At 42.3% G+C, this 27515-nt stretch overlaps 1 protein-coding gene across 1 annotated transcript; it reads left to right on the plus strand.

Annotated features, from left to right (window-relative positions):
• The first annotated feature begins 1250 nt into the window (after positions 1 to 1250).
• On the plus strand, positions 1251 to 27515 carry LOC112219765 (BDNF/NT-3 growth factors receptor-like). The gene is made up of 16 exons (XM_024381282.2): positions 1251 to 1511; positions 6806 to 6880; positions 6990 to 7061; positions 8961 to 9029; positions 9242 to 9402; positions 9655 to 9791; positions 10719 to 10851; positions 11262 to 11573; positions 17922 to 17956; positions 18065 to 18164; positions 18399 to 18587; positions 19067 to 19197; positions 19527 to 19699; positions 22312 to 22552; positions 26478 to 26636; positions 27298 to 27515. Exons 1-16 carry the CDS (start codon positions 1306 to 1308, stop codon positions 27481 to 27483), a joined length of 2379 nt encoding a protein of 792 aa, XP_024237050.2. The 5' UTR covers positions 1251 to 1305; the 3' UTR covers positions 27484 to 27515.

Genomic DNA, 27515 nt, shown 5'->3' on the forward strand with positions numbered 1-27515 from the left:
GATATCTGACATTTCCTTCACTTGCTTATTGTGATATTTATGGAATCATTAAAGGACCTTGTCAAAATTATTACACTTATCCCTCAGAGATACAATTTTCCCACAACATCACGGCACCTGTGTGTGTTTACACCTGGTATGAAAATAACCGTGTTATGTGCCAGGACTCTTCTTGCCCATGACCTTTGTCTGCAGCAGATTTACTAGTCCTCAAATTGAAAAGATCCTAGAGGAAAAAGTTGAACTGAGCATAATTACATATTTTTTAAATAATCTATCCAAGTTAGCTATTATAATAGCAATTTTTTTCGTAAATGGATGCATATTTAATCTTATGACCTTCCAATAGCTGACATATCCACATATGATTTTTTTTTTAAACCATATGCTAAACATAGCTTTGAAAAATTACGACAATTTCGATTGAAGCTACAGTATTTCGGTCTTGTTTTTCCTCGGATGGAAGACCCATTTGAAGCACACACAAATATATTATTTAATTATTTGCAGCCCGTCTTGTGCGTCAAACTGCACGTCACACTCGTAATGGCCATCCATGGAGCTGTGGTATTGTTGGAAAAAGCACTCTGTAGGTCTATAGACCGAGGTTGTCCGTATGCAGAATAAAATTGGCACATCAAACATTACAAATAGAGGTAATATAATTCAATTTTAACCAACTATTAAGCCTTCTATCATCTATTTTTCAGAATGTGTACGATAAGCATGCAAATATATAGCTATTGAATAGTCATAACACTGATAAATGTTGATAAACTGTCAGCCAAATATCTCTGTATAAACGCAATTCCAACGATGACTGGCGGAGATGCGCTCTCCCACAGCGGTAATCAATAGGCGAATGCAGGTACCCTGCCTCCTCGCATACGCACTCTGTTGATACATCACCACGCATTCTGACTCCACCGTGCAGTCTCTTATTTCCATCACTACTGCATATGAAGAAGAATCACAAGGATAACGGGTTTCTCCCTCAACATCTGGAGCGCCACGTTTTACCACGCAGAGACAGACGCTCTGCCTCCGAGAAAGAGACGGGTGAGACTGAGGACGGAGAACTTGACACCTTGCTTCACCGCATCGATATGCGGTAGTGTGATACCAATTCTGCGGAGACGTAGGGCCATTCCATGGCATCCTAATATTACATTGAGGGATTGCGCATTCGTGATCAAAGGCAGCCTCGTTAGTGGTGCCGAACGGATTAAATTGGCTATAGGACGGGGGAAATTAATAATATCCATATTTGATCAATACCGACCGTGAGATATCGTTGGACCTGCAATGGACTCCAACGTACGGGAATATGGAATGGCTCGCTTGGGAATCTTTATGGTTTTGATGGGACTGTGGCGGGTTAGCGCTGCTTGCCCTGCGTTCTGCACTTGCAGCATCTCAAGGATTGCTTGTATCGATCCTGAACCAGGGATCGAGGATTTCCCTATCCTTACGTTAGATGACATAGAAATGGACATCAACATCACCGATATGTAAGTATCGATTAATTAAAATAAATGGCTACGCCATTGCAGCCATGGCAAACCTACAATGAACGGTTCCTGTTTTTAAGCAGAACAATGTCAGATTGCTCAAACAAATAAATACAAAAACATCTGAAGTGTATTACAAAATAAGGTGTATTTACTTTGCCATACTATTTAGGCTGTTCATCTCTCATGTTTTCCGTTTCATATGGAGTCTACCCTAAGCAACAATAAATTAAAAAAATAAGTAGGCTATAGCTTCAGCATATAATAGTGTAGGATAATTCTCATGCTGGGGGGGGTTCGAGCGTGCGTGTCAGGTGGTGGGGGCACGAGTTGTTGGAAAATTTGGAATAGGCTATTTTCCTCTAGAAACCAGGCCCTGGCAGGGATAGTGGTAATGATATTTCGTGGGGATAATGGCATGATGGCTGATGTGGCTCCAACATGCAGAGACCTGGGGGAAGCAAGTAAAAACACGAAGGAAAACAATGTCAGATAAATTAGCCAAATCACGATTATAATGGGCTAGCCAATGTAACAGACTCGGGACTATGTCGCCCCCACAAAATACCAATCGTAGCAATCAGTGCCGCCCGAAGTGGTTCTTGTAAATATCAAAACACGTTAGCACACCGTCACAGTGGTATCTGTATAAAACACAGGTTTAAAGCCATTTATTAGGTTTAGGCTACAATTGTTGAAGTGCCAGAGCTGGACTGGATGAGTTTATTTGATAGACAATAAACAGACAATTCATGTGCGGAGAAAAAAATGCATTACCACTGCATGTTGTTGGTGATAAGTGTTACTCTAGTTCATCAGGCCTATTAGCTAACGCAGCATATGTTTAGATTTACCATATTTCAGTGCAGTAGGCCTATTGCATATATCCATAAGGTGCATAGTATTGTGCCTGAAACCTATATTGCTCCTGGGCAAATGCAGATAGTGAGATAACTAACACCATCAGCATGCAGGGGCCATAGCCTACATCTAGACAGGGTGGTGTTGTACTTAACTGTCTTCTCATACCATCCATAGCTTAATCAAAGGTAAACCTTAATTGATGATGGTCTACTGGCCTATTACTTTGTCATGCAAAGCATTTTCATTAATTATTAAGAATATTTAACATTAATAATTCATTCTAAACATACGTATATGAATATTACATGAACAACCATCACCCATCCAGGTGTTGTTTACTCTAGTGTAGAGAGATTTTTTATTTATTTTTTATTTCACCTTTATTTAACCAGGTAGGCTAGTTGAGAACAAGTTCTCATTTGCAACTGCGACCTGGCCAAGATAAAGCATAGCAGTGTGAGCAGAGAACACAGAGTTACACATGGAATAAACAATTAACAAGTCAATAACACAGTAGAAAACAAAGGGGGGAGTCTATATACAATGTGTGCAAAAGGCATGAGGAGGTAGGCGAATAATTGCAATTTTGCAGATTAACACTGGAGTGATAAATGATCAGATGGTCATGTACAGGTAGAGATATTGGTGTGCAAAAGAGCAGAAAAGTAAATAAATAAAAACAGTATGGGGATGAGGTAGGTGAAAATGGGTGGGCTATTTACCAATAGACTATGTACAGCTGCAGCGATCGGTTAGCTGCTCAGATAGCTGATGTTTGAAGTTGGTGAGGGAGATAAAAGTCTCCAACTTCAGCGATTTTTGCAATTCGTTCCAGTCACAGGCAGCAGAGTACTGGAACGAAAGGCGGCCAAATGAGGTGTTGGCTTTAGGGATGATCAGTGAGATACACCTGCTGGAGCGCGTGCTACGGATGGGTGTTGCCATCGTGACCAGTGAACTGAGATAAGGCGGAGCTTTACCTAGCATGGACTTGTAGATGACCTGGAGCCAGTGGGTCTGGCGACGAATATGTAACGAGGGCCAGCCGACTAGAGCATACAGGTCGCAGTGGTGGGTGGTATAAGGTGCTTTAGTGACAAAACGGATGGCACTGTGATAGACTGCATCCAGTTTGCTGAGTAGAGTGTTGGAAGCCATTTTGTAGATGACATCGCCGAAGTCGAGGATCGGTAGGATAGTCAGTTTTACTAGGGTAAGCTTGGCGGCGTGAGTGAAGGAGGCTTTGTTGCCGAATAGAAAGCCAACTCTTGATTTGATTTTCGATTGGAGATGTTTGATATGAGTCTGGAAGGAGAGTTTGCAGTCTAGCCAGACACCTAGGTACTTATAGATGTCCACATATTCAAGGTCGGAACCATCCAGGGTGGTGATGCTAGTCGGGCATGCGGGTGCAGGCAGCGATCGGTTGAAAAGCATGCATTTGGTTTTACTAGCGTTTAAGAGCAGTTGGAGGCCACGGAAGGAGTGTTGTATGGCATTGAAGCTTGTTTGGAGGTTAGATAGCACAGTGTCCAATGACGGGCCGAAAGTATATAGAATGGTGTCGTCTGCGTAGAGGTGGATCAGGGAATCGCCCGCAGCAAGAGCAACATCATTGATATATACAGAGAAAAGAGTCGGCCCGAGAATTGAACCCTGTGACACCCCCATAGAGACTGCCAGAGGACCGGACAGCATGCCCTCCGATTTGACACACTGAACTCTGTCTGCAAAGTAATTGGTGAACCAGGCAAGGCAGTCATCCGAAAAACCGAGGCTACTGAGTCTGCCGATAAGAACATGGTGATGGTGATTGACAATGTCGAAAGCCTTGGCAAGGTCAATGAAGACGGCTGCACAGTACTGTCTTTTATCGATGGCGGTTATGATATCGTTTAGTACCTTGAGTGTGGCTGAGGTGCACCCGTGACCGGCTCGGAAACCAGATTGCACAGCGGAGAAGGTACGGTGGGATTCGAGATGGTCAGTGACCTGTTTGTTGACTTGGCTTTCGAAGACCTTAGGCAGGGCAGGATGGATATAGGTCTGTAACAGTTTGGGTCCAGGGTGTCTCCCCCTTTGAAGAGGGGGATGACTGCGGCAGCTTTCCAATCCTTGGGGATCTCAGACGATATGAAAGAGAGGTTGAACAGGCTGGTAATAGGGGTTGCGACAATGGCGGCGGAAAGTTTCAGAAATAGGGGGTCCAGATTGTCAAGCCCAGCTAATTTGTACGGGTCCAGGTTTTGCAGCTCTTTCAGAACATCTGCTATCTGGATTTGGGTAAAGGAGAACCTGGAGAGGCTTGGGCGAGGAGCTGCCGGGGCGGAGCTGTTGGCCGAGGTTGGAGTAGCCAGGCGGAAGGCATGGCCAGCCGTTGAGAAATGCTTATTGAAGTTTTCGATAATCATGGATTTATCGGTGGTGACCGTGTTACCTAGCCTCAGTGCAGTGGGCAGCTGGGAGGAGGTGCTCTTGTTCTCCATGGACTTCACAGTGTCCCAGAACTTTTTGGAGTTGGAGCTACAGGATGCAAACTTCTGCCTGAAGAAGCTGGCCTTAGCTTTCCTGACTGACTGCGTGTATTGGTTCCGGACTTCCCTGAACAGTTGCATATCCCGGGGACTATTCGATGCTATTGCAGTCCGCCACAGGATGTTTTTGTGCTGGTCGAGGGCAGTCAGGTCTGGGGTGAACCAAGGACTGTATCTGTTCTTAGTTCTGCATTTTTTGAACGGAGCATGCTTATCTAAAATGGTGAGGAAGTTACTTTTAAAGAATGACCAGGCATCCTCAACTGACGGGATGAGGTCAATGTCCTTCCAGGATACCCGGGCCAGGTCGATTAGAAAGGCCTGCTCACAGAAGTGTTTTAGGGAGCGTTTGACAGTGATGAGGGGTGGTCGTTTGACTGCGGCTCCGTAGCGGATACAGGCAATGAGGCAGTGATCGCTGAGATCCTGGTTGAAGACAGCGGAGGTGTATTTGGAGGGCCAGTTGGTCAGGATGACGTCTATGAGGGTGCCCTTGTTTACAGAGTTAGGGTTGTACCTGGTGGGTTCCTTGATGATTTGTGTGAGATTGAGGGCATCTAGCTTAGATTGTAGGACTGGCGGGGTGTTAAGCATATCCCAGTTTAGGTCACCTAACAGAACAAACTCTGAGGCTAGATGGGGGCGATCAATTCACAAATGGTGTCCAGGGCACAGCTGGGAGCTGAGGGGGTCGGTAGCAGGCGGCAACAGTGAGAGACTTATTTCTGGAGAGAGTAATTTTCAAAATTAGTAGTTCGAACTGTTTGGGTATGGACCTGGAAAGTATGACATTACTTTGCAGGCTATCTCTGCAGTAGACTGCAACTCCTCCCCCTTTGGCAGTTCTATCTTGACGGAAGATGTTATAGTTGGGTATGGAAATCTCTGAAGTTTTGGTGGCCTTCCTGAGCCAGGATTCAGACACAGCAAGGACATCAGGGTTAGCAGAGTGTGCTAGAGCAGTGAGTAAAACAAACTTAGGGAGGAGGCTTCTGATGTTGACATGCATGAAACCAAGGCTTTTTCGATCACAGAAGTCAACAAATGAGGGTGCCTGGGGACATGCAGGGCCTGGGTTTACCTCCACATCACCCGTGGAACAGAGAAGGAGTAGTATGAGGGTGCGGCTAAAGGCTATCAAAACTGGTCGCCTAGAGCGTTGGGGACAGAGAATAAGAGGAGCAGGTTTCTGGGCATGGTAGAATATATTCAGGACATAATGCGCAGACAGGGGTATGGTGGGGTGCGGGTACAGCGGAGGTAAGCCCAGGCACTGGGTGATGATGAGAGAGGTTGTATCTCTGGACATGCTGGTTGTAATGGGTGAGGTCACCGCATGTGTGGGAGGTGGGACAAAGGAGTTATCAGGGGTATGAAGAGTAGAACTAGGGGCTCCATTGTGAACTAGAACAATGATAACTAACCTGAGCAACAGTATACAAGGCATATTGACATTTGAGAGAGACATACAGCGAGGCATACAGTAATCACAGGTGTTGAATTGGGAAAGCTAGCTAAAACAGTAGGTGAGACAACAGCTAATCAGCTAGCACAACAACAGCAGGTAAAATGGCGTTGACTAGGCAACGGGGCCGACAGATAAAACATAAACAAGCAGAATGGAGTACCGTGATTAATGGACAGTCCAGAGTGCATCAGCTATGTAGCCAAGAGATCAGTGTCCAGATATCAATCACCTTAGCTTTTCTAATCAGTAGATATTAGCTGAGTGTCCAAAGAGACACCAGTTTGTACCGCTATCAAATCTATCATGAAGAGAAGCTACAGATTCCCTCAAAACAGTTCAGAAACCTGTGAAACTGCCAAAAATGGACATGATGGCCAAATACTGTATTTCCATTATGTTTGTAATTGTTTTGTATTGAACTTTTACAGATACATTGCAAATCAAAACAGACTATTTGACATCAATGATAACAGCTTGAAGTACTACTCAAATCTCAGAAATCTGTAAGTATTAGTATTATGCGAGGTTATGATCCAGACTATGTTATGGTTGCACTATATTGATATGTAATTGTGACTAAAATTAACACATTCACTCCCCCACTCCGAACAGAACTGTGACAAATACCAGATTGACTTCTATCTCATCACAGGCCTTTTTCAACAATACAAGACTTCAATATCTGTAAGTACTGTATAGTCTTTGATTCATTTTCTGTTTGGTGTTGTTCTTATCTTTCTCCTCACAGATGTAGCTAATGTACTTTCAAAGAGCAAATGTAGGGCCCCCAAGCCAATCACAAACAATTAAGCCCAATTCATATTATAGACTATGTAGATTCTTACGTATGTAGGATCTTAATTTGGATCTTAATTTAGATATTTTTTTGCTGAGAATGTTCCTACACAGCAGGAAATGCAAATTTTGTCACGTATTTGAGTTTTAAACAGGCTTCTAAACGGTGTGTTTCCCACTTTGAAACTTGATTTGCCCTAATGAAAAATGTATCAACCCCTACAAAAATGTCCATTAATTACAATCCACATAATCATGAACATTTCCTGTCGCTGAAGGATTATTCTCCTGCTGTAGCTAACTGTCTCAAATGAAGATTCTACATCTGTACTAACCTTACAGTGAAGCCTTGCAGTCAACACTTCTAAACGTGGTAATTCTTATCCAAATCTGCATGGATTGGCATGATAATGTCGCCTATAGTCAAGGGAGCTGGTTCAAGCGCATACAGTTTAGCCTCATGGCTGGGTAGCGGGACGACACGCTCAGCAAACAGTGAGGAGCAGTTAATGATCTGACCATATGTTTTTGTTAATGCATAGTTAAAAGGTGCTTGGTGCAAAACCAGTGAAAGTGAAAATAGAGCAAGCATTCTGTTCCAACGTCCAGCATTCTGTCACATACGTTTTCATTTGAGTTTAATCACACACACACACACACACACACACACACACACACACACACACACACACACACACACACACACACACACACACACACACACACACACACACACACACACACACACACACACACACACTGATTTTGGATTGAGTTCAGTACATACAGGTAACTGCCAACAGACAGGAAACTCGGGTAAATGAGGGATACAAAAGTACATTGAAAGCAGGCGCTTCCACACAAGTGCGGTTCCTAAGTTAATTAAGCAACTGACATCCCATCATGCTTAGGGTCATGTATAAGTGCCCAATTGCCCAGTATTTAGGCTACCATGGCTAGAAGGAGGTCTGTGACTTTGAAAGAGGGGTCTCAAATGTGCATAGGGGGTTTAAATGGTTGTGTGTGTGTGTGTGTGTGTGTGTGTGTGTGTGTGTGTGTGTGTGTGTGTGTGTGTGTGTGTGTGTGTGTGTGTCACCAGATCTCAATCTGGTGACACAGACGTATGGGAGATTCTGGAGTGGCACCTGGTGTTTTTAATCACCATCAACAAAACACCAAATTATGGAATTTCTCGTGGAAAATGGTGTCACATCCATCCAGTAGAGTTCCAGACAGTGCTTGACTTGGGCAGGAGCCCACCGGAGCAGAGTACCGGCACCTCAAATGCTCTACTGCTTGAGCTCCTGTTCCTCTTATAGAATATTAACTCAAAAGTATTATGGAGCTCCTGCAACGAATTGTAAACAATACCGGCACCTATTTCAGTCCAAGTCAAGCACTGGTTCCAGACACTTGTAGAATCTATGTCAAGGCGCATAGGAGCTGTTCTGGCATCTCGTGGTGGCCCAATGCCATATTTGTATTTTTATTTAACCTTTATTTAACTAGGCAAGTCAGTTAAGAACAAATTCTAATTTACAATTACGGCCTAGGGACAGTGGGTTAACTGCCTCGTCAGATTTTTACCTTGTCAGCTCAGGGATTCGATCTAGCAACCCTCCGGTTACTGGCCCAACGCTCTAACCAGTAGGCTACCTGCCGCCCCAAAGATACTTTATGTTGGTGTTTCCTTTATTTTTGAAGTTACCTGTACATTGATAACATTAGTTATGTCATTCTGACCTACAATAGTTGGTTTATTGTAACATTTATTATTTTGACTCGTAGGAATCTGAGAGACAATAACTTGTCAACACTCTCTTGGAAAACATTCCAAAACTTAAACATGACATCTTTGTAAGTACCTATCCCTATTTACTATTTTATGTCATGTAATTCTTATTTTAAAGTGCCATGTCTATGAGTGTGTGTGTGTGTGTGTATGTGTGTGTGTGTGTGTGTGTGTGTGTGTGTGTGTGTGTGTGTGTGTGTGTGTGTGTGTGTGTGTGTGTGTGTGTGTGTGTGTGTGTGTGTGTGTGTGTGTTAATGCTCTGGTTTTTTTTCAACAGTCCTCTCCTGTCTGGTAACCCTCTGAAGTGTGTATGTGAGAACATGTGGATCAAACTGAGGCTGCAAGAGGACACTGACAGTACAGAGAGTCAAGAGCTGAAATGCATAGATGACAGAGCAGTGAGGAGGGCCATCTCCAGATTCACTCCCCCTGATTGTGGTAATGTCAACCCCAGAGAAAGACAGACATACAGATGGGGAACTACACTAAACATGTTGTGACAAAGCAGAGAGAGAGAAAGCTTGTGTATGTGTGGAACATTGAGGAGCATACTAGAATGCCAGTGTATTGCTTTGACTTTTCTTTTCAAATAGTCAGTAAACAGCATGAAGTAGAAATCAAGTGAAGGTCACTTAGGTGCAACTTGTAACGCAAAACAACATTGTTAAAGGTTCTGTTTACATTTTACAGAGGCTCCCGCAGTGGAGGTCAGTCCCTCTATCATCAAAATGACGGAGGGAAGTGATGTCAGAGCAGTGTGCAGTGCAACAGGGTCTCCTGCCCCTGATATCTTGTGGAATATTGACAGTTTGTTTACCATCACTAAGGTAAGATGATGATCTTTGTTTTGGTATATTATGACACAACCCTCTAACTATTACTAGGGCTAGGAGTTGTTCCTGATGAGGTCATGTGGGCAGGGAAAAACTCTTGGCTTTGTATATTATTCACTTTTCTCAACTGACACCTTAACACTCACAAAAAAATTACCCCCCAATTTCGATCTTGTCTCATCGCTGCAACTCCCCAATGGACTCAGGAGGCAAAGGTCAAGTCCCACGTCCTCAGAAACATGACCCTCCAAACCGCGCATCTTAACCCGGAAGCCAGCCGCACCAATGTGTCGGAGGAAACACTGTTCAACTGGCGACCGAGGTCAGCCTTCAGGCGCCCGGCCTACCACAAGGAGTCGTTAGAGCGCGATGAGCCAAGTAAAATCTAATTTTATTCGTCACTCACGCGTGTTTATCAGATGTTATTGCAGGTGTAGCGAACTGCCCCCCGGCCAAACCCTCCCCTAACCTTGACGACGCTGGGCCAATTGTGCGCCACCCTATGGGACTCCCGATCATGGCTGGTTGCGATACAGTCCAGGATTGAACCCGGGTCTGTATTGACGCCACTAGCACTGCAGCGCCTTAGACTGCTGCGCCACTCGGGAGGCCCCATAGCACTCAATTTTATGTTAGTTTTTCTTCTTTTTTTTAACCTGAAACTTGTCAAGTTTTTACATTTCAATACGTAAATAACAATATCATTTTATTAATATAATAACAGCACATTACTCCATACTTTTAGGTGTTTTATAACATACAGTGGTAAATATTTTAGCTCCAGATGTTTCACTATGATCACAATGATTTGTTATTAACTGTATTGACTGTGTAATACATGTTACTATTACTAATAATGCTAAAGCTAATAATGCTTATTGCTCATCATGACAATGCTAATATTGCTAAATGTATTTACAGATCAATGCCTTGGAGCTGGAGAGCAATCTGACACTGTTAGGTCTCTCGCCTTCGGACAACGGCAGAGTGATCACTTGCAATGTTGAGAACGTAGTCGGCCAAACCGAGGCTTACCTCCAACTCAACATCCTCTGTAAGGACGTGTTCTGTTGTGTTGCGTGCCTATACAATTTTTTGTTTATTTTATTCTGCCACTGTGGTTGCAAAATGTAAAATGCCATTTTCACTGATTCTACAGTGTAATTTTATCCGGGATCTGTAGCATCCTACATTCTGAAAGACCACCTCTGGTGGTTCTGTGTCCTTACTGAAATGATAATATTGCTCAACAATCTGATTGACTCTACATGTCTCCTGTCACCTTGCCATACTGTACTCCTCCTTCTGTTTAGCTCCTGGTTGCCCTCAATGCCGTACCATACTCTCCCTCCTGTCTAGCCCCCTTACCCTAGTATCCCACTGCATTCTTCCAGTCCCCCTTCCTCATGTCTAGCACCCACTCCCAGTACCCTGTGACTATTCTTCCTGTTGTCTCTGTGTCAGTTCGCCCCACTATCCTGGAGCTGCTGGAGCCATTGCGCCTCCACCACTGGTGTATCCCCTTCAGTGTGACCGGAAACCCCAAGCCCGAGCTACGGTGGTACCACAAGGACCAAGAGCTCCACGAACAGGAGTACATCAAGACCGAGATCCACGAGAGCACAGGGAGCGTTCACCACGGCTGCCTGAAGCTTGTCAACCCGACTCACATCCACAACGGGCAGTATACGCTGGTGGTCAGGAACGAGTACGGGGAGGATCGTAAAGAAATCGACGCCCACTTCCTGCTCCCGCCAGACCCAGACTACGATACAGGTCTCACTTCAGTTTAGTTTATAGTTACTGTAATTTGATATAAGATGTTATAATCTATATGTAAGTTGTTTTTAGACTCTCTGAAAAAAAATCTGTGCTATGTAGAACCTTCTAGGACCATAGAAAAGGTTAAAAATAGAACCATTTCAAGTCAAATAAAACTCTTTTTGGTTCCAAATGGCACCAATTCAAGAGTTCTATTTGGAACCAGAGGTTCTATGTGGAACCAAAAATGGTTCTATATGACCTGAAAATTTTAACTTTTTTTCAGAGGTTTCCTTTCCTGAATAAATGGTTCAACATATAAGATTTTTTTTCTGAGAATATTGTTTTTTTTTTTGTGTAGCATGGTATGTGTAATGGATGTTTATGAATAACATGTACATTCCCTTTTTCACTTATTTCAGAACCGCCATATACCTACCCTTGTAAGTATTTCTTAAGACATTGCAATTCTGCAAAGAATTACAATTCTAAAACGTGCCGTTACGAAGACACGTGTGTATGTGTTTTTCTCTTGACATGACGTTAAATAACTGTCCAGTGTTTCCAGATTTCTATGATATATGATCTATAAATAGTTACAATATGAGGGAAATAGATTTCCTTCCAAAAAATGTTCAATTAAGAATGTTAAAAAGCAGCTTTTCTGTGTTGGAATGGTGTGGGCATACCTCAACAACAGAATGGTGTGGGCGTATACCAATCATAAAAAATATTCACGCAAGTAGACCACCGATTGGCCTTCATGCAATCATCCTCTGAGGATATTGCAATTTTTTTTAAACGGTCTGTTTGACATTGTTTGAGGTGGGTCCCCAAATTATGCTTTGGCAACATACGGTATGAGTATAGCACGAGTCAACAACATTATTTAGGTATGAGTTAACAGAATATTAACTTTTTAAAAGTGAGATTTTCACTGGAGAGAGACTTTTAATTTTAAACATCCAACACAGCCATTTATTTTAGTTATCTCAATATCAAATCATTTTGGGATACAATTAAGTACCTTACTGTGAATGTTTAAATTGTCAAAAAGAAACAAACATTGCTCTTTGCTAAGAAGCTATTTCTCAAGCAAGAATTTTGTGGGGACTGTCTGGGAGTGGTCTGAGTGGGGAGGGGAAAACTGAAAGCTAGCTGTTATTGATAGAGGTTTGGAACTGTTTCTTATTGGTCTATTAACTAATTTATCACTTGGTGATGTCACCAGTCAGGCCAACACTCCATCCCACAAAACAGTCAAAAAATCACAGGTGGTCTTTTCAAACAGCTCTTAGACTAAAAGGTCATTATCATAAATGTCACAATTTTACAGTATTTTTCCAATATGTGTGTGTGTGTGTGTGTGTGTGTGTGTGTGTGTGTGTGTGTGTACAGTGCATTCTGAAAGTATTCAGACCCCTTGACTTTCTCCACATTCTGTTACATTACAACCTTGTTCTAAAAATTATGAGGAAATGTTTTGATTATTCAATCTACACACAATATCCCATAATGACAAAGTGAAAACAGGTTTCTAGAAATTTTAGCAAATTTATTTAAAAAACAGACACCTTATTCACAAATATTCAGACCCTTTGACATGAGACTTGAAATAGAGCTCAGGTGCATCCTGTTTCCATTGATCATCCTTGAGATGCTTCTACAACTTGATTGGAGTCCACCTGTGGTCAATTCAATTGATTGGACATGATTTGGAAAGACACACACCTATCTATATAAGTTCCCACAGTTAACAGTGCATGTCAGAGCAAAAACCAAGCCATGAGGTCGAACAAATTGTCCCTTGAGCTCCAAGACAGGATTCTGTCAAGGCACATATCTGGGGAAGGGTACCAAAACATTTCTGCAGCATTGAAGGTCCCCAAGAACAGTGGCCTCCATCAATCTTAAATGGAATAAGTTTAGAAACACCAAGACTCTTCCTGGAGCTGGCCGCCCGGCCAAGCTGAGCAATCGGGGGAGAAGGGCCTTGGTCAGGGATGAGACCAAGAACCCGATGGTCACTCTGACAGAGCTCCATAAGTTCCTCTGTGCAATGGGAGAAGCGTCCAGATGGACAGCTATCCCTGCAGCACTCCACCAATCAGGCCTTTATGGTAGTGGCCAGGTGGACGCCACTCCTCAGTAAAAGGCACATGACAGCCTGCTTGGAGATTGCCAAAAGGGAAAGGCACCTAAAGGACTCTGACCATGAGAAACAAAATTCTCCGGTCTGATGAAACCAAGAATGAACTCTTTGGCTGAATGCCAACCGTCACGTCTGGAGGAAACCAGGCACCGCTCTCCTGGCCAATACCATCCCTACGGTGAAGCATGGTAGTAGCAGCATCATGCTGTGGGGATCTTTTTCAGCAGCAGGGACTGGGGGACTCGTCAGGATTGAGGGATGGAGCAAAGTAAACCTGCTCCAGAGGGCTCAAGACCTCAGACTGGGGCAAAGGTTCACCTTCCAACAGGACAACGACCCTAAGCACACAGCCAAGACAACACAGGAGTGGCTTCGGGACAAGTCTCTGAATGCCCTTGAGTGGCCCAGCCAGATCTCTGGAGAAACCTGAAAATAACTTTGCGTCGACGCTCCCCATCCAACCTGACTGAGCTTGAGCGGATCTGCAGAGAAGAATGGGAGAGACTCCCCGAATACAGGTGTGTCAAGCTTGTAGCATCATACCCAAGAAGTCTCGAGGCTGTAATCGCTGCCAAATGTGCTTCAACAAAGGGTCTGAATACTTATGTGAATTTTCAAAAATATCTAAACCTGTTTTTGCTTTGTCATTATGGGGTATTGTGTGTAGATTGATGAGAAAAACAATTTAATCACTTTTAGAAGAAGGCTGTAACGTAACAAAATGTGGAAAAAGTGAAGGGGTCTGAATACTTTCCGAATGCCCTGTATGTATAAAATACAGGAAAATGTTGTTTTTGACTGCACTGGGCCCTAAATACTTTAGGAATAATGACAGATTGATGATCCTGCCTTGTTATTTTCCTTTCCTCTGTCCACTGCTCTTCCTGTGCTGTGGGATGTCATCACCCTGCTGCATTTCAGACACCACTGGTATGTGCTTGAAGTATGAAATCCTGAGGGAATGTATTGGGTTTGGGGGAAAATCCAGGGTGGCCCAAAAGCTAATAGGGGATAGACAAGCATAATCCATAGCAAAACCTTTGACTGGACAAAATTGCAATTTCTGGGCCCTGTCTATTACATGCCTTCAGAAAGTATTCATACCCCTTGACTTATTCCACATTTTGTTGTTACAGCCTGAATTCAAAATGGATATCAAAGTGAAAACATGTTTATTGAAATTGAAATACAGAAAGATTTCATTTATGTAAGTATTCACACCCCTGAGTCTATACTTTGTAGAAGTCCTTCTGGGGATTGTGCAACATTTCCCATTACTCTTTAAAAAAAATCTTCAATTTGTCAAATTGGTTGCTGATCTAGATCTTGAAGTAATTTATGTTAAAAAAATAACATGGCTAAAGAGCAACAGTAAAATAACAGTAGCGAGGCTATATACAGGGGATACTGGTACAGAGTCAATGTACGGGAGCACCGGTTAGTCAAGGTAATATGTACATGTATGTAGAGTTAAAATTCACTGTCTTCTTAGTAAGCAACTCCAGTGTAAATTTGGCCTTGTGTTTAAGTTATTGTCCTACTGAAGAAAGAAAAAACAGGCCACCACAATTACAAGCATACCCATAACATGATGAAGCCACCACTATGCTTGAGAATATGGAGACTAGTACTAAATAATGTGTTGTATTAGATTTGCCCCAAACATAACACTTTGTATTTAGGACAAAAGTGTATTGCTTTGTTAAATGTTTTGCAGTATTACTTTAGTTCCTTGTTGCAAACGGGATGCATGTTTTGGAATATTTTTATTCTGTACAGGCTTCCTTCTTTTCACTCTGTCAATTAGGTTAGTATTGTGGAGTAACTATAATGTTGTTGATCCATCCTCAAACTATGTACAGTGAGGGAAAAAGGTATTTGAACCCCTGCTGATTTTGTACATTTGCCCACTGACAAAGAAATGATCAGTCTATAATTTTAATGGTAGGTTTATTTGAACAGTGAGAGACAGAATAACAACAAAAAAATCCATAAAAACGCATGTCAAAAATGTTATAAATTGATTTGTATTTTAATGAGGGAAATCAGTATTTGACCCCTCTGCAAAACACGACTTAGTACTTGGTGGCAAAACCCTTGTTGGCAATCAGAGGTCAGATGTTTCTTGTAGTTGGCCACCAGGTTTACACACATCTCAGGAGGGATTTGGTCCCACTTCTCTTTGCAGATCTTCTCCAAGTCATTAAGGTTTCGAGGCTAACGTTTGGCAACTCAAACCTTCAGATTCCTCCACAGATTATCTATGGGATTAAGGTCTGGAGACTGGCTAGGCCACTCCAGGACCTTAATGTGCTTCTTCTTGAGCCACTCCTTTATTGCCTTGGCTATGTGTTTTGGGTCATTGTCATGCTGGAATACCTATCCACGACCCATTTTCAATGCCCTGGCTGAGGGAAGGAGGTTCTCACCCAAGACTTGACGGGACATGGCCCCTTCCATCGTCCCTTTGATGCGGTGAAGTTGTCCTGTCCCCTTAGCAGAAAAACACCCTAAAAACACAAATAATGTTTCCACCTCCATGTTTGACGGTGTGGATGGTGTTCTTGGGGTCATAGGCAGCATTCCTCCTCCTCCAAACACGGCGAGTTGAGTTGATGCCTAAGAGCTCCATTTTGGTCTCATCTGACCACAACACTTTCACCCAGTTGTCCTCTGAATCATTCAGATGTTCATTGGCAAACTTCAGACGGGCATGTATAAGTGCTTTCTTGAGCAGGGGAACCTTGCGGGCGCTGCAGGATTTCTGTCCTTCACGACGTAGTGTGTTACCAATTCTTTTTTTGGTGAGAGTGGTACCAGCTGCCTTGAGATCATTGACAAGATCCTCCCGTGTAGTTCTGGGCTGATTCCTCACCGTTCTCATGATCATTGCAACTCCACGAGGTGAGATCTTGCATGGAGCCCCAGGCCGAGGGATATTGACAATTATTTTGTGTTCCTTCCATTTGTGAATAATTGCACCAACTGTTGTCACCTTCTCACCAAGCTGCTTGGCGATGGTCTTGTAGCCCATTCCAGCCTTGTGTAGGTCGATTATCTTTTCCCTGACATCCTTGGAGAGCTCTTTGGTAATGGTGGAGAGTTTGGAATCTGATTGCTTCTGTGGACTCCCTTTCAGTGTGCTCCTAATCTCAGCTCGTTACCTGTATAAAAGACACCTGGGAGCCAGAAATCTTTCTGATTGAGAGGGGGTCAAATACTTATTTCCCTCATTAAAATGTAAATCAATGTATAACATTTTTGACAGGCGTTTTTCTGGATTATTTTGTTGTTATTCTGTCTCACTGTTCAAATAAACCTACCATTAACATTTATAGACTGATCATTTATTTGTCAGTGGGCAAACGTACAAAATCAGCAGGGGATCAAATACTTTTTCCCCTCACTGTAACTGTTTTAAAGTCACTATTGGCCTCATGGTGAAATCCCTGAGTGGTTTCCTTCCTTTCTGGCAACTGAGTTAGGAAGGACACCTGTATCTTTGTAGTGACTGGGTGTATTGATACACCATCCAAAGTGTAATTAATCACTTCACCAAGCTCAAAGGGATATTCAATGTCTGCTTTTTTTTTACCCATCTACCAATAGGTGCCCTTCTTTGCGAGGCATTGGAAGACCCCCCTGGTCGTTGTGGTTGAATCTGTGTTTGAAATTCACTGCTGAGGAACCTTACTGATAATTGTCTGTGTGGGGTAAAGAGATGAGGTAGTCATTCAAAAATCATGTTAAACAGTATTGCGCACAAGGCGAGTCCATGCAACTTATTATGTGACTTGTTAAGCACCTGAACTTATTTAGGCTTGCCGTAACAAAGGGTTTGAAAACTCATTGACAAGACATTTCAGCTTCAAGTTTTTTATTCATTTGTAAAACTTTTGAAAAAAAACTCCACTTTGACATTGTGTGTTGGTGTGTAGGCCAAAAAAATCTAAATGTAATCAATTTTAAATTCAGGCTGTAACACAACCAAACATGGAAAAAGTCAAGGGGTGGGAATACTTTCTGAAGGCACTGTAGCTGTCTGGTTACATCACAACCAGACAGTATTTTTAGCGTTTGAAAAAATCTAAGGTAATTTTAAGGTGAGAGAAGAAATCAGATGAAATTAGATCATGTAATTTAATGTTTGTATGTTTAATGCTGTTTCATTCTGTTTTAAATATGTCCTGTGCTTGTTCTTTTTGTCTCAGACTTACCACTACCCCCAATAGAGGACAGTGTTGCAGTAAGTTAACGTACACATCATAATTTGTCATGTGTGGTTATGTGCATACTATAATGTTGTGCGCTGTTATTGGTAAGTATTTTGCATTGTTGAATGGTGTTGTTCCAGGTGTACATAGTGGTGGGGATCGCTGGCGTGGCATTAATTGGATGTGTCCTGATGGTGATCATTCTGAAATACGGAAGAAACTCAAAGTTTGGGATGAAGGGTAAAGCTTTTCTTTTTAATCTTAGTATAGTCATTTTTCAAACCAGTATTGAGACTTGCAGGCCTCCCATTTGGATAACAATGAACATCTTGTTTTAGGTGCATATTTCTACAGTTTTAATTCCATTTAACCCCACCACATTTCAGCTTATGTTCGGCGACATAATAACATACAGAAGTCAATCACTCCTCTCATAATTGTATTTCCTCCCACTGGGGCCCTCCCCTTCCTCAGGCTCCTCCTCGGTCATCAGTAACGACGATGACTCCGCCAGTCCTCTTCATCACGTCTCCAATGGCAACAACACCCCGTCGTCCTCAGAGATGGGCCACGATGCGGTGATCATTGGAATGACAAAGATCCCTGTCATCGAGAACCCACAGTATTTCCGCCAATCTGGCAGCATGCTGAAATCGGACACGTGTGAGTTACCGTGGTGCGGAGGTCTGCTGGTGTTGTTACCCGGTCTTTTTCTGATAAATCCATGACAGGGCCACTGCGACTGGATGGACTTCATGGCGATGACTTTGGCTGACCTCTTGCCGGATGACTTGCAGTTAATGCTGTAATATCAGACTGTATGGCACAGAGGATGTCACTAGACAGACACACACATCTGACTATTTCACTTGTATCCCTGTGAGAAATGTAGTTCTGTAATGGCTACAATGTCCATACTCGTCCGACAAGCGACCAGAATATTACAGTTTCACTGTTTTTCCTCTATACAGTAGTAGACTAGGGCTGTTAACTTTAGTGTATGTAATGTGTAGGGCCAGGAGTTTTTCCTGGCCACTTGACCTGACTAATTCTAACTAGGGGCCGAGAGTTTTTCCTGGTCAGTTCACACGATGTTCAGGAAAAACTGTGATAGCCTTACATCTGTCTCTTTTACATCCCAGTTGTCCAGCACATCAAGAGACACAACATTGTGCTGAAGCGTGAGCTAGGAGAGGGGGCCTTTGGGAAGGTGTTCCTGGCTGAGTGCTACAACCTGATCCCAGATCAGGACAAGATCCTGGTGGCTGTCAAGGTAAAGTATGGCCATCTATGCATGCCATTTCAAACAATCAACACACACTTTAGTCCTGGCTTTGATTTTTTTTTTCTCAAAGGACAGCTTTAAATATAAACTATTTAGCTGTTTGTCCTTTTCCCATATATGAGGATTGTATGTACATTGTTTTGGATAATAACATGGCAAACAAGTATATTAGGATTTAATCGAATTTTGTAGGAAGGAGACTTTGAAACCATCAACAATATCATCAATCAATGTTTAAATGATGGTGTGCGTGCGTGCGTGTGTGCGTGTGTGTGTGTGTGTGTGTGCACATGCACATGCATCCCTGTCCTCCTCAGACGTTGAAAGAGGCCAGCGAGAGCGGCCGAGCCGACTTCCACCGGGAAGCGGAGCTACTGACCAACCTGCAGCATGAGCACATCGTTACCTTCTATGGCGTGTGTGTGGAGAGTGACCCGCTCATCATGGTGTTCGAGTACATGAAGCACGGCGACCTCAACAAGTTCCTCAGGTATTGTCGTGTGTCCCAATGTCTTTGTGCGTGTGATTTACATTTGCCAATTCACGTGTACTGTATTAAAGTACTAACCGACGTAAATACTCCATGTGTGCAATGTGTATGTTTTGTGTCTGTTTTTATCCTTTTACTGTAAGCCAGAGCGCCAAAGACACATTTACATTCTGTGCAAATTTAATGCATAATAACGGTGTCTAATCTAATCAGTCATGAAAGGCTATGGGGGATTTTGGCACATACATACAGTACCAGTCAAAAGTTTGGACACCTACACATTCAATAGTTTTCCTTTATTTTTTTCTATTTTTTTCTACATTGCAGAATAATAGTGAAGACATCAAACTATGAAATAACACATATGGAATAATGTGGTAACCAAAAAAGTGTTAAACAAATCAAAATATATTTAACATGTTAGAGTCTTCAAAGTAGCCACCCTTTGCCTTGATGACAGCTTTGCATACTCTTTGCATTCTCTCAACCAGCTTCACGAGGTAGTCACCTGGAATGCATTTCAATTAACAGGTGTGCCTTGTTAAAATATAATTTGTGGAATTTCTTTCCTTCTTAATGCATTTGAGCCAATCAATTGTGTTGTGACAAGGTAGGGGTAGAATACAGAAGATGGTCGAATTGCTGCAAAGAAACCCCTACTAAAGGACACCAATAATAAGAAGAGACTTGCTTGGGCCAAGAAACACGAGCAATGGACATTAGACCGGTGGAAATCTGTCCTTTGGTCTGATGAGTCCAAATTTGAGATTTGGACTCATCAGAAAGAAAACCGCCGTTTCTTTGTGAGACAGAGTAGGTGAGCGGATGATCTCCGCATGTGTGGTTCCCGCCGTGAAACATGGTGGAGGAGGTGTGATGGTGTGGGGGTGATTGCTGGTAACACTGTCTGATTTATTTAGAATTCAAGGCACACTTAACTTCTTGACTCACCCATCCCGTTAGCGGGATCATTTTCGTCAACATCCGCTGAATTGCAGCGCGCCAAATTCAAATTAAATTACTAAAAATATTTAATTTTCATGAAATCACAAGTGCATTATAGCAAAACACAGCTTAGCTTGTTGTTAATCCACCTGGCGTGTCAGATTTCAAAAAAGCTTTTCGGCGAAAGCATACCAAGCGTTTATGTAAGGAGATCTCTCTCAGCAGACAAAACATTACAAACAGCTAGCAGCAAAGTACATTGGTCACGAAAGTCAGAAAAGCAATAAAATTAATCGCTTACCTTTGATGATCTTCGGATGTTTGCACTCACGAGACTCCCAGTTACACAATAAATGTTCCTTTTGTTCCATAAAGATTATTTTTATATCCAAAATACATCCATTTGGTTGGCGCGTTATGTTGAGAAATCCACAGACTCAAGCGATCACGATGGGGCAGACGAAAATAGTATCTGTAAAGTCCATAGAAACATGTCAAACGTTTTTTATAATCAATCCTCAGGTTCTTTTTACAATATATAATCGATAATATTTCAACCGGACTGTAGCTTTTTCAATAGGAGTGAGAGAGAAAATGTCTGCTCCAAGCTGCTCGCGCATGCGAAACGCTGCTGGCACCCAGCCACCCACTGACGAGATGTGACCTTTCTCGCTAATTTTTCAGAATAAAAGCCTGAAACTATGTCTAAAGACTGTTCAGACCATGTGGAAGCCATAGGAAAATTAATCTGGTTGATATCCCTTTAAATGGAGGGAAGGCATGCAATGGAACAGAGAGGTTTCAGGACAAACAGCACTTCCTGGTTGGATTTTCCTGAGGTTTTCGCCTGCAATATCAGTTCTCTTATACTCACAGACAATATTTTGACCGTTTTGGAAACCTTAGATTGTCTATCCTAATCTGACAATTATATGCATATTCTAGATTCTGGGCCTGAGAAATAGGCAGTTTCATTTGGGTACATTTTTCATCCAAACATCAAATTACTGCCCACTACACTCAACAAGTTAACCAGTTAACCTCTGCAGCAATAAGCCATCCCATATGGTTTGCGCTTAGTGGGACTATCATTTTATTTTCAACAAGACAATGAACCAACACACCTCCAGGCTGTGTAATGGCTATTTGACTAACAAGGAGAGTGGAGGTCAGATGACCTAGCCTCCACAATCACCCGACCTCAACCCAAGTGAGATGGTTTGGGATGAGTTGGATCACAGTGTGAAGGAAAAGCAGCCAACAAGTGCTCAGCATATGTGGGCACTCCTTCAAGACTGTTGGAAAGCATTCCAGGTGAAGCTGGTTGAGAGAATGCCAAGAGTGTGCGAAGGGTGGCTACTTTGAAGAATCTAAAATACGAAATGATTTTGATTTGTTTTAACACTTTTTGGGATACTAAATGATTCCATATGTGTTATTTCATTTTTTTATGTCTTCACTATTAATAGTAAAAATAAAGAAAAACACTTGAATGAGTAGGTGTGTCCAAACTTTTCACTAGTACTGTATGTAAGTGTGATACTTTATTTGAATTGAAACTGGGTAACTGCAATGGAAGCGAATGAGTTTGCACTTATCTGATTAAGTCCTCTTTGTAGTCAATTTCAGATAACTATAGTGTTTGACCCACCTGTGTTTTGGTGTAGGTCCCATGGTCCTGACGCAGTGCTGATGGCTGATGGGCAGCACAGCCTGATGGTGGAGCTGACCCAGTCCCAGATGCTGCATATCGCCCAGCAGATCGCTGCAGGCATGGTCTACCTGGCCTCCCAGCACTTTGTCCACAGAGACCTGGCCACACGCAACTGTCTGGTGGGAGAGAACCTGCTGGTCAAGATTGGGGACTTTGGCATGTCCAGGGATGTGTACAGTACCGACTACTACAGAGTGAGTCTGTGGGCACACACACACACACACACACACACACGCACGCAAAACAGAAAGACAGGAATACACTCATGTGTAATTAGAATTTGGTTTTGGTTTGTAACAGCCATGCTGTTACAGCAATAATTTTAACCAGCAATTTTTAGAATCTATTTTTAATGCCATTTAAATGCAAATTCTATAATATGCATAGAATTGCTGTTTCCATGGTAATAGGGGGCAACAGTGCAAAATGCACTGGCAGTTTCTTTTTCATACTTGACATTGCATTTATGCCGTGATGCAAATTTAGCCTTGAATTCTCTATTTTAAGGCCTTTTCAGAGGCAAGCTACTGCTCTTAAAATACCTAGATTCATGAACACGCTTCTCCTTATCACCCCCCGTTCTATCCAGTATCTAACCTAGTTCTTATAAAATGAGTGAGGGAAAACATTGTCTACCTTAGCAGGTAGCCTGGTAGCCTAACCTGTTTCTGCTTTACCCAACTCCTTTGTTGTTGTTATGCCAAATTGGCATGATATTGGCTACTTAAAGCACAAACAGATTGGGCTAACAGGCTAACTGCTATCTGCTACTGTCTAGCTTTTACTAGAACAGTATAGACAACACTACAGGAATTAATGTGATTTCATGTCTGCATGGGCCCAATAATATTTTGGCCATCTCAGGTTGATCTGACAATTCTCACATAGAAACTTAATTGGGAGGACGGATGTTTGATATTCTTTTTACATTTGTGTAAGAAACCATTTTTTTGAAAATCATAATGAAAGTGTCCATTTTAGGCCCTTTTTAGACCTATACATGCCCCTTGTCAGACTTAATGATCCGTGAACCGTACATGATACAGATAACACCTTGGTGTCATTATCCTCCTAATAGTGTGCTCATTTTGAGACGTATTGTTTTTAACAATATATTCTACAAGTACATCACATTTCTAAAGTGGACTCTCTGCTACTTTCAAAGTTATGATACATTTTATGAGCACCATCAACACAGTGAATGGGGAAATGGATTCAAAGGGAACTCCCTCTGCTGGTGATTTGCTGAATGTGCAATCCTACAGGAGGGCTGTGATACAATGTCAATTTCTTTGTATAAAATTGATAATTTCTTCAAAAGTACCAGAGAGCCCACTCTGGGAAGTTGATGTTTGAATAGTATATTGTTCCAAACATTGTCTAAATATAAGCTAAATCAAAAAGGCTACTTTTGAGATTTTTTATGTTGAATAAATGAATGGGTATTTTATTTCAGACCATAGACATACTCCATGTTTTAGAGCACACATTATAAGGAGTAAAATGACAAGACGCTTCACAAATTATTTGTTTCTTACAGGAGGCATGTATAGGTCTAAAAAGGGCCTAAAACGGCTGCTTTCATCATTTATATACAGTACCAGTCAAAGGCTTGGACACACCTACTCATTCAAGGGTTTTTCTTTATTTGTACTATTTTCTACCTTGTAGAATTATTATGAAGACATCAAAATTATGAAATAACACATATGGAATCATGTAGTAACCAAAAAAGTGTTAAACGAATCAACATATATTTGAGATTCTTCAAAGTAGCCACCCTTTACTTGATGACAGCTTTGCACACTCTTGGCATTCTCTCAACCAGCTTCATGAGGTAGTCACTTGGAATGCATTTCAATTAACAGGTGTGCCTTGTTAATTTGTGGAATTTCTTTCCTTAATGCGTTTGAGTCAATCAGTTATGTTGTGACAGGGTAGGGGGGTATACAGAAGATGGCCCTATTTGGTAAAATACCAAGTTCATATTATGGCAAGAACAGCTCAAATAAGCAGAGAGAAATTACAGTCCATCATTACTTTAAGACATGAAGATCAGTCAATGTGAAACATTTCAAAGAACTTTGAAAGTTTCTTCAAGTGCAGTCACAAAAACCATCAAGCGCTATGATGAAACTGGCTTTCATGAGGACCACCACAGAAAAGGAAGACTGCAAAGGATGTTCATAAGAGTTGGCCTGCCTCAGAAATTGCAGCACAAATAAATCTTTCAGAGTTCAAGTAACAGACACATCTCAATTGTTCAGAGGAGACTGTGTGAATCAAGCCTTCATGGTTAAATTGCTGCAAGGAAACCACTACTAAAGGCCACCAATAATAAGAAGAGACTTGCTAGGGCCAAGAAACACGCGCAATGGACGTTAGACCAGAGGAAATATGTCCTTTGGTCTGAGTCCAAATTTGAGATTTTTGGTTCCAAATGCCATGTCTTTGAGACTCATAGTAAGTGAACAGATCTCTGCATGTGTGGTTCCCACTGTGAAGCATGGAGGAGGTGTGATGATGTGGGGGTGCTTTGCTGGTGACACTGTCTGTGATTTATTTAGAAATCAAGGCACACTTAACCAGCATGGCTACCACAGCATTCTGCAGCGATACGCCATCCCATCTGGTTTGCACTTAGTGGGACTATCAATTGTTTTTCAACAGGACAATGACCCAACACACCTCCAGGTTGTGTAAGAGCTATTTGATCAAGGAGTGTGCTGGAGTACTGCATCAGATGACCTGGCCTCCACAATCACCCGACCTCAACCCAGTTGAAATGGTTTAGGATGAGTTGGACCGCAGAGTGAAGGAAAAGCAGCCAACGAGTGCTCAGCATATGTGGGAACTCCTTCAAGACTGTTGGAATAGCATTCCAGGTGAAATCTGGTTGAGAGAATGCCAAGAGTGCACAAAGCCGTCAAGGCAATGGGTGGCTACTTTGAAGAATCTAAATGATAAGATATATTTTGATTTATTAAACACTTTTTTGGTTACTATATGATTCCATATGTTATTTCATAGTTTTGATGTCTTCTATTATTCTACAATGTAGAAAATAGTAAAAATAAATTAAAATCTGTCAATTGGCACGTGTGTTTTTCTGTTGCTCATTAGAAAAACACAATTTCATTTTCAAGATTTCATGTTTGTCCCCCATGAGACACTGTAGACGCAGAAGAAGTCTATTTAATTTCCTCATAATCCTCAGAATGAATCTAAAATAACTCAAGAAATCTGTAATTAATTTAGATGTTTTTGCAGAGGTTTTAGTTGCGCAATTTTACATCGAACTAAGGTGTTTGGTGCAGTATTTCTGAAGTAACGCACGGTTGTTCCAAACTCCATTTAAGGCGAGACTGACTTTATGACCATAATTATCCTATTTACACTTTGTAGTCAATTTTGACACTAGAATAACTGTTTCTGACTCAAATCGATGCCATCTAGGCCATTTTCAAAGGGATTTGTTGCTTTTTAAAGGCAGTCGCTCAGATTTGGCCTTTAGATCCAGACTTGTTCTGTGTCCCAATCAGCCCCAGGCCTGGGGTCTATGTAGACTACAGTGCCCTCTGCTGCTTCCTGGCCCTCCCTCGGGAGAATCAATGCAAAACAGATGAATGCAACTGAGACCCCCCCCACCCTCCCCACCCCCACCCCACCCCCTCCAATGCCCACTCACTAATACACAGTATCCACTATTGTGATCATATAGGAAGACCAACGATGCAGCTGAACAGCAATTGGGTCAACACGTGGAAACATTTGCCAGTTATTGTGAACTGACAATCATGTCAATATCAGACAAGGCCTAACAGTACCAATACAGGCAAAACATGTTGGGTTTTAATACCTTTTTTAAATATCTCATAATATTGATTTCCATGACAACTGTAGGCCCAGCCAAAACACATTTGTGTACATGACCTTTAAACAAATGTTAATGGGCTTTAATAGTATGTTGGTTACTGACCTGACTGACAACACCTTTCCATCTAACCCTGTTTTTTGGTCCGTTTCTTTACTTCACTCCCGTTCATTCCACTCCCGTTCATTTGACCTTCTCTGTGGTTTTCCTGGATGGTTCCTGATGGATCCTTTGTCTGTTTCCAGGTGGGGGGTCACACCATGCTGCCCATCCGCTGGATGCCTCCAGAGAGCATCATGTATCGGAGGTTCACCACGGAGAGTGATGTCTGGAGTCTCGGCGTGGTCCTCTGGGAGATCTTCACCTATGGGAAGCAGCCCTGGTACCAGCTCTCCAACAATGAGGTCAGTAGTCTCTTATCACAGACAGCAGCACTCTTGAGATTTGGTTCTGGGTTCCGAGATTACAAGGTTTTAGACATAAACTCAAACCTTTCCTACAGTAGATTGACTACACTGGTATCATAGCACTTGAGCTCCAATGAGATTTATTGTCAACTTCAAATACATCAGTCTTCTGTAAGTCTCCATTTTGCTAATCTTTGTTGCAGTATATCACATTTGTATTGTCCATATACATTGACTGTACAAAACATTAGGAACACCTGCTCTTTCAATGACACGGCGTGACCAGGTGAATCCAGGTGAAAGCTAGGATCCCTTATTGATGTCACATGTTAAGGCCACTTCAGTCAGTGTAGATGAAGGGCAGGAGACGGGGTAAAGAAGGGGGAGGGGTTGCAACGCAACATTAGGAAGGTGTTCCTAATGTTTTATTCTCTGTGTCGATTTTTATGCGTTATGAATATACATTTCCTGGAAATCTATTAGATGAAACCAAGGCTAACATGTCTGAGTCTAAAAAAACATATCACCTTGGTAAACCTCACTTTGTTTAGATGCTGTTACCATGTGAGCGATGGCTTCCTTAATTGCCCCTGAGGGAATAAATCAAGTTGAATTGGACTGAATTTCAATTGCATTGTGGTGGGTACCCTTTATGCAGGTGATCGAGTGTATCACCCAGGGGCGCGTGCTGCAGCGGCCGCGTTCCTGTCCAAAGGAGGTGTACGACCTGATGCTGGGATGCTGGCAGAGAGAATCCTACATGAGACTGAACATCAAGGAGATCCACAGCCTGCTCCAGAGCCTGGCCAAGGCCTCGCCTGTCTACCTGGATATACTGGGCTGAGTGAGTCTGGGCAGGTGTTTGGGTGGGGGTGA

This window comes from Oncorhynchus tshawytscha, linkage group LG20 (genome assembly GCF_018296145.1).
Source record: "Oncorhynchus tshawytscha isolate Ot180627B linkage group LG20, Otsh_v2.0, whole genome shotgun sequence".
Taxonomy (NCBI): Eukaryota; Metazoa; Chordata; class Actinopteri; order Salmoniformes; family Salmonidae; genus Oncorhynchus; species Oncorhynchus tshawytscha.